A 13,106-nucleotide genomic window follows, 5' to 3' on the forward strand; every position below is an offset into this window, starting at 1 on the left:
ATAATATTTCTTTAAAAAAAATATTTTTATTTATTTCTTTCAAACACAGCAGGCATGAAGAAACATGGACATTCAAGAGGAGGGAGCAATTCAGTATATAATCAAAAGTTGTTACGTGCATTTATACCCTATCAAGTAACAAGCTCATCAAGGGCTGAACTTAAAGGATAACTGTCATATTTTCATCAAAAAATCTATTTTAGCATATGTTACTGCTGCAGCAGAATTATACATAAAGCAATCTTTAGTTTCTTCACTTACCACTGTTTTCCTTAAGTTTTCCCCTTAGTTACGGCTGTTTTGAATCCTACATTGTGAGGATCTTCTCAAGATGGCTCCTCTGCCAGTTCTCTGAGGCCAAAACTGCATTCCCTCAGGTCACATACAAACTCGCTGTAGCCAGCAGCTTCCTGCCAGCCAATCAGATTGGTCTACTGAGAGACACGCCTCCTCACTTTGAAGCCTAATGCAGGCATGCAGTGTGAAGGACCGCCCCTCTGTCTTCCTAGCCAGAGACAGGTGAGCCACAGCAACAGTCTTTTAAAGGGAGCAGTGGAAAGGGACAGAGGACATTAAAGGGATTCTGTCACCAGGTTTCACCCCCTCCAGATAAAAATATGGTTATGTTCAGGGAGCTTTAGTGATTCCTAATGTGGTCTTATAACTGAAATCTGTAGGCTCATTTTGCCAAAAAAACACTATTACTAACCTGTCATTCATAAAATAAGGTGCCCAAAGAGATGCAAATGGCTCCAAGCTGCCGCCCGCACCCGCCGCCATTCGTGCCCAGCTCCTCCTTTCCTGACATCAGCACCGCCTCAGAATCCTGTGTGACGCCTCCGGCTATCCCTCACTCCCCCCTCCTTCTTCTCTAACATCTTGCACGTGCGCACAGGCCTCTGCCTGATGCGCCCGTGCAGACTTCTCCGTTCGGCTTCATGGAGCGAATTGCGCATGCGCCGGAACTTCGCTCAACCTCCGATGACCTGCACACTCACTCCATGAAGCCGAACAGAGAAGTCCGCACGGGCGCATCAGGCAGAGGCCTGTGCGCACGCGCGAGATGTTAGAGAAGAAGGAGGGGGGAGTGAGGGATAGCCGGAGGAGTCACACAGGATTCTGAGGCGGCGCTGATGTCAGGAAAGGAGGAGCTGGACACGAACGGCGGCAGGTGCGGGCCACAGCTTGGAGCCATTTACATCCCCTTGGGCACCTTATTTTTATGAATGACAGGTTAGTAATAGCATTTTTTAGGCAAAATGAGCCTACAGATTACATTTATAAGACCACATTAGGAATCACTAAAGCTCCCTGAACATAACCATATTTTTATCTGGAGGGGGTAAAAACTGGTCACAGAATCCCTTTAATGAAAGCTGTTATTATGAGGTAATTACAGATCTTTCGACAATCACTGACAGACTAACTCAGGTATACATGCCTAGCTCTAATAAACTAGCAAATAAAAAAAAATATGACAGTTATGCTTTAAACTCTTCTGAACATCTTACATACACTCTATTTATGGGTTCATGAAAAGGCAGTTTTATTTATAAAAACAATATATCAATAAAAAAAAAAAAATATATCTATAGAGTCTAAGTATAGCAGCAATTAATATTAGTTAGTTAGTGAATATAGCAGCAATAAATAACAATAACAATATAGCAGCAGTTAATGGATGGCACTTGATGAATAAGAGCAATGTTCATATAGTTGCAATAAAGGTTTTTTATATAATCTCCCCTTGTATAGACCACTGATTAGTGGAGCAATGTTGCAACAATGTTCTTAATGACAATCTTCTTAGTAGCTAAAAATGTCTTCTTATCTTTCTTTTCTATATCGTGCAGATAATCCAGTTTAGCTTATAAAGTCTCTATTATATGTATTCAATATTTCACTCACGATTAAGCTGTTTCTCTGGTGCGGCGTCCCGCTCCTGTTTTGAAAAACAGACTGACCTTTTGTGATTCGGATCCTTCAGTTTCAGCTTGTTCAGTGGTCGGCGTGCCACATGCTATGGCGGCGTATCTCTTAGTTGTTAGTTCGCCCCTTCAATGTTCAGGTCGCCTCTTGACCCCTTTGTTTCAGCTGTCAGGACTCCGCTTTGTAAGTAACAGGTCAGTTTCGTGAGTGTCTTGAATTTAGTTCTTCTTAGAGCGCTCCAGTGATGTAAATCTGTTCAAAGTATGCTCTTTCAATCAGACATGTTTCGGAGCTCAACTCGCTCCTTCCTCAAGGATCATTGAGGAAGGAGCGAGTTGAGCTCCGAAACATGTCTGATTGAAAGAGCATACTTTGAACAGATTTACATCACTGGAGCGCTCTAAGAAGAACTAAATTCAAGACACTCACGAAACTGACCTGTTACTTACAAAGCGGAGTCCTGACAGCTGAAACAAAGGGGTCAAGAGGCGACCTGAACATTGAAGGGGCGAACTAACAACTAAGAGATACGCCGCCATAGCATGTGGCACGCCGACCACTGAACAAGCTGAAACTGAAGGATCCGAATCACAAAAGGTCAGTCTGTTTTTCAAAACAGGAGCGGGACGCCGCACCAGAGAAACAGCTTAATCGTGAGTGAAATATTGAATACATATAATAGAGACTTTATAAGCTAAACTGGATTATCTGCACGATATAGAAAAGAAAGATAAGAAGACATTTTTAGCTACTAAGAAGATTGTCATTAAGAACATTGTTGCAACATTGCTCCACTAATCAGTGGTCTATACAAGGGGAGATTATATAAAAAACCTTTATTGCAACTATATGAACATTGCTCTTATTCATCAAGTGCCATCCATTAACTGCTGCTATATTGTTATTGTTATTTATTGCTGCTATATTCACTAACTAACTAATATTAATTGCTGCTATACTTAGACTCTATAGATATATATATTTTTTTTTTTTTATTGATATATTGTTTTTATAAATAAAACTGCCTTTTCATGAACCCATAAATAGAGTGCCTGTCCACTATTTCTATATAATTTTAAATCCACTTTTTATTGACGAGGGTGAGTCAATTTGGACAAGAGCACCTGCTACCAGAAAAACCAGTGGAGAGCCGCCTTTATCTGTGTTACATCTTACATACACGCCTATCGCCAGATCATTTAAAATGCAGGGCTCGTATTTACCCGCCATACTTCTAGTTTTACAGGTGATAAAACCACGAGGATTCCTGAGGCACATTGCATGACGGATATTAAAGGGAACCTGCCAGATGCTTGATTCTGCCCAAACCAGGGGCAGCAAGGTTGCAGTGTTTCCGAGAATACATAGAGGGGGAATCTATCAAGTGCCGGAAAAGCAGCAGCAAAAATAGGCAACTTTCAGTGCTCAGAAATTCAGCAATTTTGTGTTTTTACGCTGCACTTGCGAGTTTTGAAAATGTAAATGGAGCCTCCCTCTGCGTTCAATGGCTTACATGAGGCTTTCTCTGATGGAGACGGCAATGTGCATGCATGGCCCGCTCTGCGCTCAACTGTATGCATAGTGTGGTGACTGGGAATTGGAATTCTCATTGTTTTGATAGGTGAACGTTTGGGGTGGGACCCGCACCTATCAGCATATCAAACATTACGGCAAATCAATATCATAACAATCCTTTCTCATTATAAGCAAAGCAAGAATATTCCAGACGTTCTCGGCTCCCCCTTAATGTAGACGGCAAATCAAGATCTTGGAAGACAACAAATTTAAGAAGCATCTGAACTCCGAGGACTTCTTATTTCTCGAAGCTGAGCAGCGGCATCAAGACCATGTAATGGCAAACTCAGATCCGATCTGTAGATGGAGCTTCGATATCGTCAAAACCTATAGAATATAAATGATGACCAGTTCTAGAATTACAAATGTTCTTTAAGGGTCAATTTGTATTACATTTGTCGTATATGTCAGAGGTTTACATAGGGAGAATTTCCACTATAACTCCAAAGAACGCCTCCAGTGTATGCCGTTATAGGCATACAGCCATACATGTCATGGCACTGTATACATTTGCTTTGTCAACTTTGCTATCCCATGTAGCAGGGCTGGCCAACATGCGGCTCTCTAGCTGTTGTAAAACTACAATTCCCACCATGCCCTGCTGTAGGCTGATAGCTGTAGGCAGTCTTTGCATGCTGGGAGTTGTAGTTTTGCAACAGCTGGAGAGCCGCAGGTTGGCCACCCCTGCCATATAGCACAAGAAAAATGTATACTAGCCTGGCAATTCCAAAAGCACACTCTTGGCCTCCATTGGGTGAATGGGTGCCTATGGATATATTTGACCTATATGCCGAGAGCTTTAACGGTGCATACGCAAAATGTGAACTGCAAGCACCGTGCAAGTGCACCCTTAGTTGTATCTAGCGCTAGATAGATGCTTTTGCTATTCTCAAAGTGTAGTGGTACTTGCGGATTTTTATAGAAGTTAAATATCGGCAAAAATATCATCGTGTCATATAGGTTGTGGCCTGCCAGAATCTGTTCCCTTAGGGTGCACGTGCACTAAGATTCAGCTTCTTAAAGAGTCAGCTTAAAGGGGTCCCTGTGTATTAAAGGACCCGCGTCCTAGTCTGAGGGTGCCTGAGCTTTAGGTTCCCTGGTGACTAGACAAGATATTTAATACTTTAGTGTTACTGTGATTTGCCTGCGTATTTTCGGCGTTATTTCCTGCCTGTGTTCCTATTGTGCTCCAGCCCTGTTTACGCCCTGCCGTTGTTATTCTGCACTTCCAGTTCTCTTTATGTTTGAGTTAACCCTGTCCATCTGCCTTGTCTGTGTTCCTTCAAAGTATCGAGCCTACCTGCTCCGTTTGTCTTCACGTCTGCAAGGCTGTCCTGTGTCTACCTTCATCTACGTTACCAGTGTGCTGTCTGGATCTCTAAACCATTCAATCCTAAGTGACTGTTCAGACTGCACCTGCAGCTTTCCTGCGGTTTTGGTGTGGTTTCTGCATTCTTGCACCAGAGTCCCTGACCCCAGTGGGTCAGCTGCCAACTATACTGGGACTATCCCAGGAGATAGCAGTCTGGTTGCTCCCCTGCAGCAAAGTCCGGATTTCTGTACAAGGGTTAAATGGTGAATACCAGGGGAGCACCAGAATAATACCCTTAGGCAGGGGCGTAGCGAAAGGCTCATGGGCCCTGGTGCAAGAGTTAGACTTGGGCCCCCCTTCCCTCAGTGCTTTGTGTCTCTTCTTATGCAGCACAAGGGTATTTGGGCCCCCTCAGGCTCCTGGGCCCGGTAGCGACTGCTACCTCTGCACCCCCTATAGTTACGCCCCTGCCCTTAGGGGTTTATCCCAAAGCCAAACCAGTTAGGCCTCTTTCACACTTGCGTTGTCCGGATCCGTCGTGTACTCCATTTGCCGGAAAAACGCAAGTGAACTGAAAGCATTTGAAGACGGATCCGTCTTCAAAATGCGTTCAGTGTTACTATGGCAGCCAGGACGCTATTAAAGTCCTGGTTGCCATAGTAGTAGGGGGAGCAGTATACTTACCGTCCGTGCGGCTCCCGGGGCGCTCTAGAATGACGTCCGAGCGCCCCATGCGCATGGATGACGTGTCCATGCGATCACGTCATCCATGCGCGTGGGGCGTCCTGACGTCACTCTGAAGTGCCCGGGAGCCGCACGGATGGCAAGTATGCTGCTCCCCCGCTCCCCACTACACTTTACCATGGCTGCCAGGACTTTAGCGTCCTGGCAGCCATGGTAACCATTCAGAAAAAGCTAAACGTCGGATCCGGCAATGCGCCAAAACGACGTTTAGCTTAAGGACGGATCCGGATTAATGCCTTTCAATGGGCATTAATTCCGGATCCGGCCTTGCGGCAAGTGTTCAGGATTTTTGGCCGGAGCAAAAAGCGCAGCATGCTGCGGTATTTTCTCCGGCCAAAAAACGTTCCGGTCCTGAACTGAAGACATCCTGATGCATCCTGAACGGATTTCACTCCATTCAGAATGCATTAGGATAAAACTGATCAGGATTCTTCCGGCATAGAGCCCCGACGACGGAACTCTATGCCGGAACAGAAGAACGCAAGTGTGAAAGAGCCCTTAGTTGGCACAGTGAGTCCACACTCGCTGATCTGTAACAATCATATTCTAAAAGTGACCAAAACAGGCCAATTAATTATTAGTCTATAAAAACACTACAGTTCAATACCTTGGTATCTGCTCTGAATGCAAAGTCTTCGGTGGGCACCTGATTAACCAGCACCTTCTTGGGAGGGTTTGGGATGCCATATACGTCCACTGATGCCAGCGTCAGGCTGGCTGTTTTACTGGTCAAGTGTATCACCTCGCTGACAACTGCATTCTGAGACAAAGAACCAGTGTGAGCTCATAGACACCATAACTTATTAAGGTACTTTAACGCTCCAGCTCAGTACTTACATTTGTAGCAATGAACACCACTTCAGTATAATCCATCCTCTCAAAAGTCGCTAAACTGTCTCCATCATCCCAGAATAGTTCTCCTCGGGCAAACCCGTCTGGCGTAAGCGCCACCACTAGGGTCAGGTTATTCCTGCGGGTCTCCTCAGTGGTCATCCCTGGAATCTGCATAGAAAGAGGACATCAAGTTTTCATGAATGAGTCTACAATTCTTCAGACACGCTGATCCATATTTATAAATGTGATTGCACCTAGACCTTGAAAACATGGCAAATTTGGTGCAACTAGTTTTAGAAAAATCTAGTACACCTAACTTCCAGATAGATTTGTCAGATCGCTGCAAAAGTCAGCATACAGTTATGTCTCAGACAGATATGTAAATGATTACAGGTGCGGTCTGATTAGACACAAGGTCTTACCACAAGAAGGCGTAAAAGTTCTCCACTCTCAGAGGCTACTTTTGGGTAGTGTACCTCTTGTTGAGAGATTGTTGACTGCTAGACATGTCGCTACAATACACTTACAGACATTTTGCCCAGTTGACAGACTTGATGGGAGCAGCATTGGACTGAGAGAAGCAGGATGGTCGTTCTGACCTTCCTGTTAGAAAGTGTAGGAAGCAGTGGTTACGGGAGAGCACACACTGAGCAGGCTCCAGATAGCCCTGACAGACCACCAGTAGAGAGGTTTGTTTGATTCACCAACCAGCTCCTTCAGTTTTGTTGTCCACCATCCAGACACAGGTGGCACCTTCATTACACATCCTTGTCTCTGCTATTTCCAGGTGCTTAGCAGAAGGAAATTTGGTATCAGTGCGCCCATTACATGTCCTGTCATTAATAGCCTGCCACGGTCGCCTTCATTTTACAGTAATGTTGTGAACAAGAAACCTGGACCACTAAGGACTGGAATAATATGGTCTTTAGTGATAAATCCAGGTTCTGTCTGGGATCTGACTATAGCCAGTTCGAGTATGGAGGTCTCTTGGTGAGCACTTCAGTCCTGCCTTTGCTGTGGAACAACACACTGCCTCAACTCCTGGTGTGATCGGGGAGCCATCACATATGACAGTCGGCCACCCCTAGTAGTGACACGAGGAAGACCAACAGCTCAGTGATATGTACAGGACAACCTGCGACCACTTGTGTCCCTCTTAGGACATGTCTTCCAACTAGTATTTTTAAGCAGGATAATGCTAGCTCACACACAGCAAGGGTTTCCCAGGAATGTCTCCTCCAGATTACAACACTTCCTTGGCCGATGGGCCACCAGATTTATCACAAATTGAGCATTTATGGGACTAACTGTGACACTAGCTTCAGCAACCTACGAGTGTGCAGGATCTACAGGCCCAGCTGTAACATATGTGGGCAAATGTGCCCCAGGATACCCGAAACTTGTATGCCTCCATGTCTAGCCGTATCTCGTATCCAGGCTAGAGGCCGTGTCTCATCTTGTATCCAGGCTAGAGGCCGCGTCTAATCTTGTATCCAGGCTAGAGGCCGCGTCTAATCTTGTATCCAGGCTAGAGGCCGCGTCTAATCTTGTATCCAGGCTAGAGGCCGCGTCTAATCTTGTATCCAGGCTAGAGGCCGCGTCTAATCTTGTATCCAGGCTAGAGGCCGCGTCTAATCTTGTATCCAGGCTAGAGGCCGCGTCTAATCTTGTATCCAGGCTAGAGGCCGCGTCTAATCTTGTATCCAGGCTAGAGGCCGCGTCTAATCTTGTATCCAGGCTAGAGGCCGCGTCTAATCTTGTATCCAGGCTAGAGGCCGCGTCTAATCTTGTATCCAGGCTAGAGGCCGCGTCTAATCTTGTATCCAGGCTAGAGGCCGCGTCTAATCTTGTATCCAGGCTAGAGGCCGCGTCTAATCTTGTATCCAGGCTAGAGGCCACATTTCATTTTGTATCCAGGCTACAGATGGCCCAACAGGGCGCTAAAGCCTCATATCACTTCCCCAAATATCTTCTTTCCAAATGGCCCCATAGGATTGCATATAGTCACAGGTTACCCTATGGTATTTTTTGACATTACATTATTTGTTCTGCTTATATATTCTGGATTTATTAACTATATGAATAAGTTGTAGTAAGACCTATCCTATGGCATGTTAGCATGGTCTTTTCATCCATATTGGGTGTAGCCACCAACCTGACCAGGGCTTTTGGGGTCTTAGTATTGCACTGTATGTGTTTTTGATGTTTTTCTTACCTGTTTATATTTATGTTTGTAGTTAAATGCTGTAATTTTTTTAATTAGAGGGGCAGTCTTTTATGCAAGCCTTCTTTTTGGGGGATATTATATGTATATGCTGTATTTGTCCCTGTGTGTCCACCTAGTGGTTATGAAGTGAATTGCAGCCAACAGAGAACTTTGCTAGCATGTTGCACCTTGTATCAAATTTGTATCGTGGGGCACATGTCCCTTCATGGCACAGTGTCTGGACGCTTGAAGCCATGGTGGGTATCCTCTTGCGGTTTAGCTCCGAAGCTAAGCCATGAGTGGGCCCTGCAGCATTCAAAGTGAACAACCACAGCAGTTACTGCCTGAGAGTACCTGGCGGATTTTGACAGCTTCAAAATCCGCTGTGTGAACAAGCCCTTGGCTGCACATACAGAGTCGGGTTTTGATCAGGTTTTCAGATGTAGTTTTGATGATAAAACCAGGTGTCTCCTTATCTATGATCTAGAGCTCTACCAGGTCTGGGGTAGAAAGGAGGCACCTGGCATTGAGCTCTAGATCATAGATAAGGAGCTGACAATTAATGCAACTACTTACCTGTGTAGGTAAAATGTGGCCACCTCTAACATGAACATTAATCGTATCCATTGGTGCCGAAAGATTTATCCATTGGCACTTGCTTTGAATTTTCACACCCTGAGAATCAAACAAAACTTTGTATAAATATGTGACGTCAGAATAATAAGAGTAAGAGCAATGATCAGAATATGCCATGTATCAGCATCTTGTGCCAAGTATGAAAACCGACTTCTAGTTTCATTGCATTAAAGGGGTATGGATATGTACCCATTGTCTGATAGGTGGGGTTACCACCGCTGGGGTCCGGACCTATATCGAGAATGGAGCGGGCCAAAGTGGTGGCTGTAGGACTCTGGTCTGGCCACCTCCATGCTCTCTCCCCATAGAAATGAATGGGAGCGCACTGCGCATGACCGGCCACCACTCCCATTCACTTCTAAAAATGAATGGAGGGCGGCTGCACATGCATCAGTGCGCCCTCCACCACTTTCTGGGCTCCGTTTAGGAGATAGGTGCACCTATCAGACAATAGGGGCATATCCTAGCGATATGCCACCATTGTCTCAGATGAGACAACCACTTTAAGTGAACAGCCTGGCATGCTGAGGTTATTTCAAGTATGTTATCTTCCATTACAGGTCCTCTCTAAACTATCTGTAGTGTATGTAAAGTCGGCAGGGTGAATTTATCATCTGCACACTGGAAGACTGGTGTCAAAAATGAGCACATTTTGGAGCATGCCCCACTCATGCAACATTTTGTGACTAGGAGGTTTTGCGTATGCCCGCCAATTTTTCCAAAAAGTGGGTTAAGCTGGGAGCGGGCTGTGCATTTTATTATAATTTACACCAGGAAAATGGCGTAGGTTATACCTGAAGTCCACATAAGCTCGCTTGCTGGTGTAGATTTCAATTAAAGCACACAGACCTGCTTAGATGTATCTGACTCCAGCAGCAGATAGATTAAGACTGGCATGTAAAACACCGGTCTTAATAAATATTCCCCAATTTGTCTAAATCAGTGTCCAGAGAAGATTATACCATATTTTTGAGGACTGCAATACAAACGACTTCTTAGCAAGATATTCTGAAAAATACGGTATATTCCAGACCACCTCTTTAATGATCGGGCTGAGCACTCCTAAAGCTCTGCCTGATTATTGAGAGAACTATGCAGCTCTTCATAGCTGCACAGTTCTCACTCTTCCTAACTGGCAATGATCTGTGTGATCAGTGCAAGGTGGGAACACTATGTGAATGGAGAGATCTCTGCAGCAATGAGCCAGAGAAGATACTGAAAGGACACGTCGCTGGAGCCTAGGGTTCAAAATTCTTTGCCAGTTGACCTGAGTGTTTACAGCCTAAGGCCTCATGCACACGACCGTTGTGTGCATCCGTGGCCGTTGTGCCGTTTTCCGTCTTTTTTCGCGGACCCATTGGCTTTCAATGGGTCCGTGGAAAAATCGGAAAGTGCACCGTTTGGCAGCTGCATCCGTGATCCGTGTTTCCTGGCCGTGAAAAAAATATGACCTGTCCTATTTTTTTCACAGCCAACGGTTCACGGACCCATTCAAGTCAATTGGTCCGTGAAAAATCACAGATGCACACAAGATTGTCATCTGCGTCCGTTATCCGTGTCCGTGATCCGTGTCCGTTTTTTCCTATCATTTCAATGGCAAACTTGACTTAGATTTTTTTTTTCATTTTTCATGTCCGTGGATCCTCCAAAAATCAAGGAAGACCCACGGACGAAAAAACGGTCACGGATCACGGACCTACGGACCCCGTTTTTGCGGACCTTAAAAAAAAACGGTCGTGTGCATGAGGCCTAAGACTTATTTTTCCTTTTGCTGTCCTCTTCAGCTCTGAAGCCATGACCTGTTGATGAAGCAGGGAGCAGATAAAAAGCAGCTACCCTTGGCTGAAAGGGGTGATTTTTATGAACTGGACTATGAAGGGCTGATTTCACGTCTCTGAACACATTTTGCTTCACATAATGTACAGCGTATATAAAAACTGCATAGAAAGCACTCACCGTCTGTAGCATATACCAACTTCCCTCAGGAAAGTATCCATTTACTTCAGTCTTTCCCTGTTCGAGGACCGGGGTGATCAGCAGTGCATTTCCCCAGAGGAACTGGCGGTCAATTGTCCAAGTGTTCTGGTCAGTGGGAAACCTTGAACGGACAAAATCAGATCCTAAGTAACACTGTGTGCATTTTAGGCTACTTTCACACTTGCGTTCGGTGCGGATCTGTCATGGATCTGCACAGACGGATCCATTCAGATAATACAAACGTCTGCATGCGTTCAGAATGGATCTGTTTGTATTATCTTTAACATATCCAAGACGGATCCGTCATGAACTCCATTGAAAGTCAATGGAGGACGGATCCGTTTTCTATTGTGCCAGATTGTGTCATAGAAAACAAATCCATTCCCATTGACTTACATTGTGTGCCAGGACGGATCCGTTTGGCTCAGTTTCATCAGACGGACACCAGCGTTTTGGTGTCCGCCTCCAAAGCGGAATGGAGACGGGATCGGAGGCAAACTGATGCATTCTGAGCGGATCCTTTTCCATTCAGAATGCATTAGGGCAAAACTGATCCGTTTTGGACCGCTTGTGAGAGCCCATGACGGATCTCACAAACATAAACCAAAACGCCAATGTGAAAAAAAAAGTATCGTATACATTAAAGAAGTTTTTCCTATGCACAAAATTTTTTTCTTCCAAACAGAAGTTGTGAGATAAAGAAAAAAAACTTATTGAGATATAAAGAAGCTCGCTGGAGCTTGTTGCAGAAATTTCTGCAACCGAAGATCAGTTTCCCACCAAAACAACCCCATTCAGATGAAGGGACCGATTTTCCAGTCTGTAATAAAATCCATGTGACGACCCCCCCGCTAATTTAACCCGCCTAGAAAAAACTGTTGTGAACACCACAGAGATATAGAGGAGATGGAGAAGCTTCGAATGTGTGCGAGAAATGGCTCATTTAATAGGCGGTCATATCAACATATATAAACATAGCTTAGGAAAAAGACATGGACATATGAGTGGTGGGCAAGCATGCTCGGCCGAACACTAGTTCAGCTCGAGCATCGCCATGCTCGGCACATCGCAGTGTTCGGCCGAATATCGTGTGTGCTCGAGCGCAATGCTCTAGTCAGTGTATTTAAATCTAATTCAGCCTCTATTTCTGAAAAGTTTCTGGCGGGATTCGAACTCACAACCTTCTACATTACAGCCCAGAATGTTAAGCACTACACTATACAGCTGCATGGCCAGTTACTAAAAAAATAAATAGAAGACTTCTGCTGTATAGGAATACTTGCTGTATAAGTATTCCTATACAGCATAAGTCAACTTTTTTTTTTTTTTTAACTGGCTATGCAGCTGTATAGTGTGGTGGTTAAGATTCTTGGCTGTAATGTAGAAGGTTGTGAGTTCGAATTCCCCCCAGAAACTTTTCAGAAATAGAGGCTAAATTAGATATAAATACACTGGTTGTCCCCAAGCACTGACTCCATATATGGACATAGCTATATATGGAGTCAGAGCAGGGACTCCTAAGCCGAACTAGAATCCCGACACCCTCCCCTCTTCAGAGCAGGGGGTGCCTGGTTTAATGCTCGGGTTCTCCCATTGACTTCCAGAGCACCTGAGCATCGGGAAGTGTTCTACTTGAGCACCAGAGCACACAAGTACTTTGGTGCTCGACCAACACTAGTGAGCAACTGATGAAACCAGTGCCAGGCAGCTGCTGGCAAGGCAAAGAACATTATAGAAAGCATAAAAAAGTACATCGACGCACATAAGGAGGAAAACATGAAAACTAGTTGTGCTATACATGGAATACCGTGGACTGAAATCTCAGAAATCTCTGTACATATGGAGCCTGTAGGCAGTGCATGGAGGGCATGTGGCTCCATAATGAGGAGCCCT

At 44.8% G+C, this 13,106-nt stretch overlaps 1 protein-coding gene across 2 annotated transcripts in view; it reads right to left on the minus strand.

The window, feature by feature from the left end:
• Window positions 1-2,935: 2,935 nt before the first annotated feature.
• LOC122942621 (lysosomal alpha-glucosidase-like) overlaps window positions 2,936-13,106 on the minus strand; it is a 55,740-nt gene continuing 45,569 nt past the window's right edge. For both annotated transcript variants that reach the window (XM_044300324.1, XM_044300325.1), the window contains exons 17-21: window positions 11,193-11,334; window positions 9,177-9,275; window positions 6,398-6,562; window positions 6,168-6,320; window positions 2,936-3,831 (exon numbers count right to left, since the gene is read on the minus strand). In XM_044300324.1, the coding sequence (XP_044156259.1) occupies window positions 3,769-3,831; window positions 6,168-6,320; window positions 6,398-6,562; window positions 9,177-9,275; window positions 11,193-11,334 (622 nt within the window). In that variant the 3' untranslated portion in view covers window positions 2,936-3,768. The remainder of the gene's footprint in view (window positions 3,832-6,167; window positions 6,321-6,397; window positions 6,563-9,176; window positions 9,276-11,192; window positions 11,335-13,106) is intronic.

This window comes from Bufo gargarizans, chromosome 6, assembly GCF_014858855.1.
Source record: "Bufo gargarizans isolate SCDJY-AF-19 chromosome 6, ASM1485885v1, whole genome shotgun sequence".
NCBI lineage: Eukaryota > Metazoa > Chordata > Amphibia > Anura > Bufonidae > Bufo > Bufo gargarizans.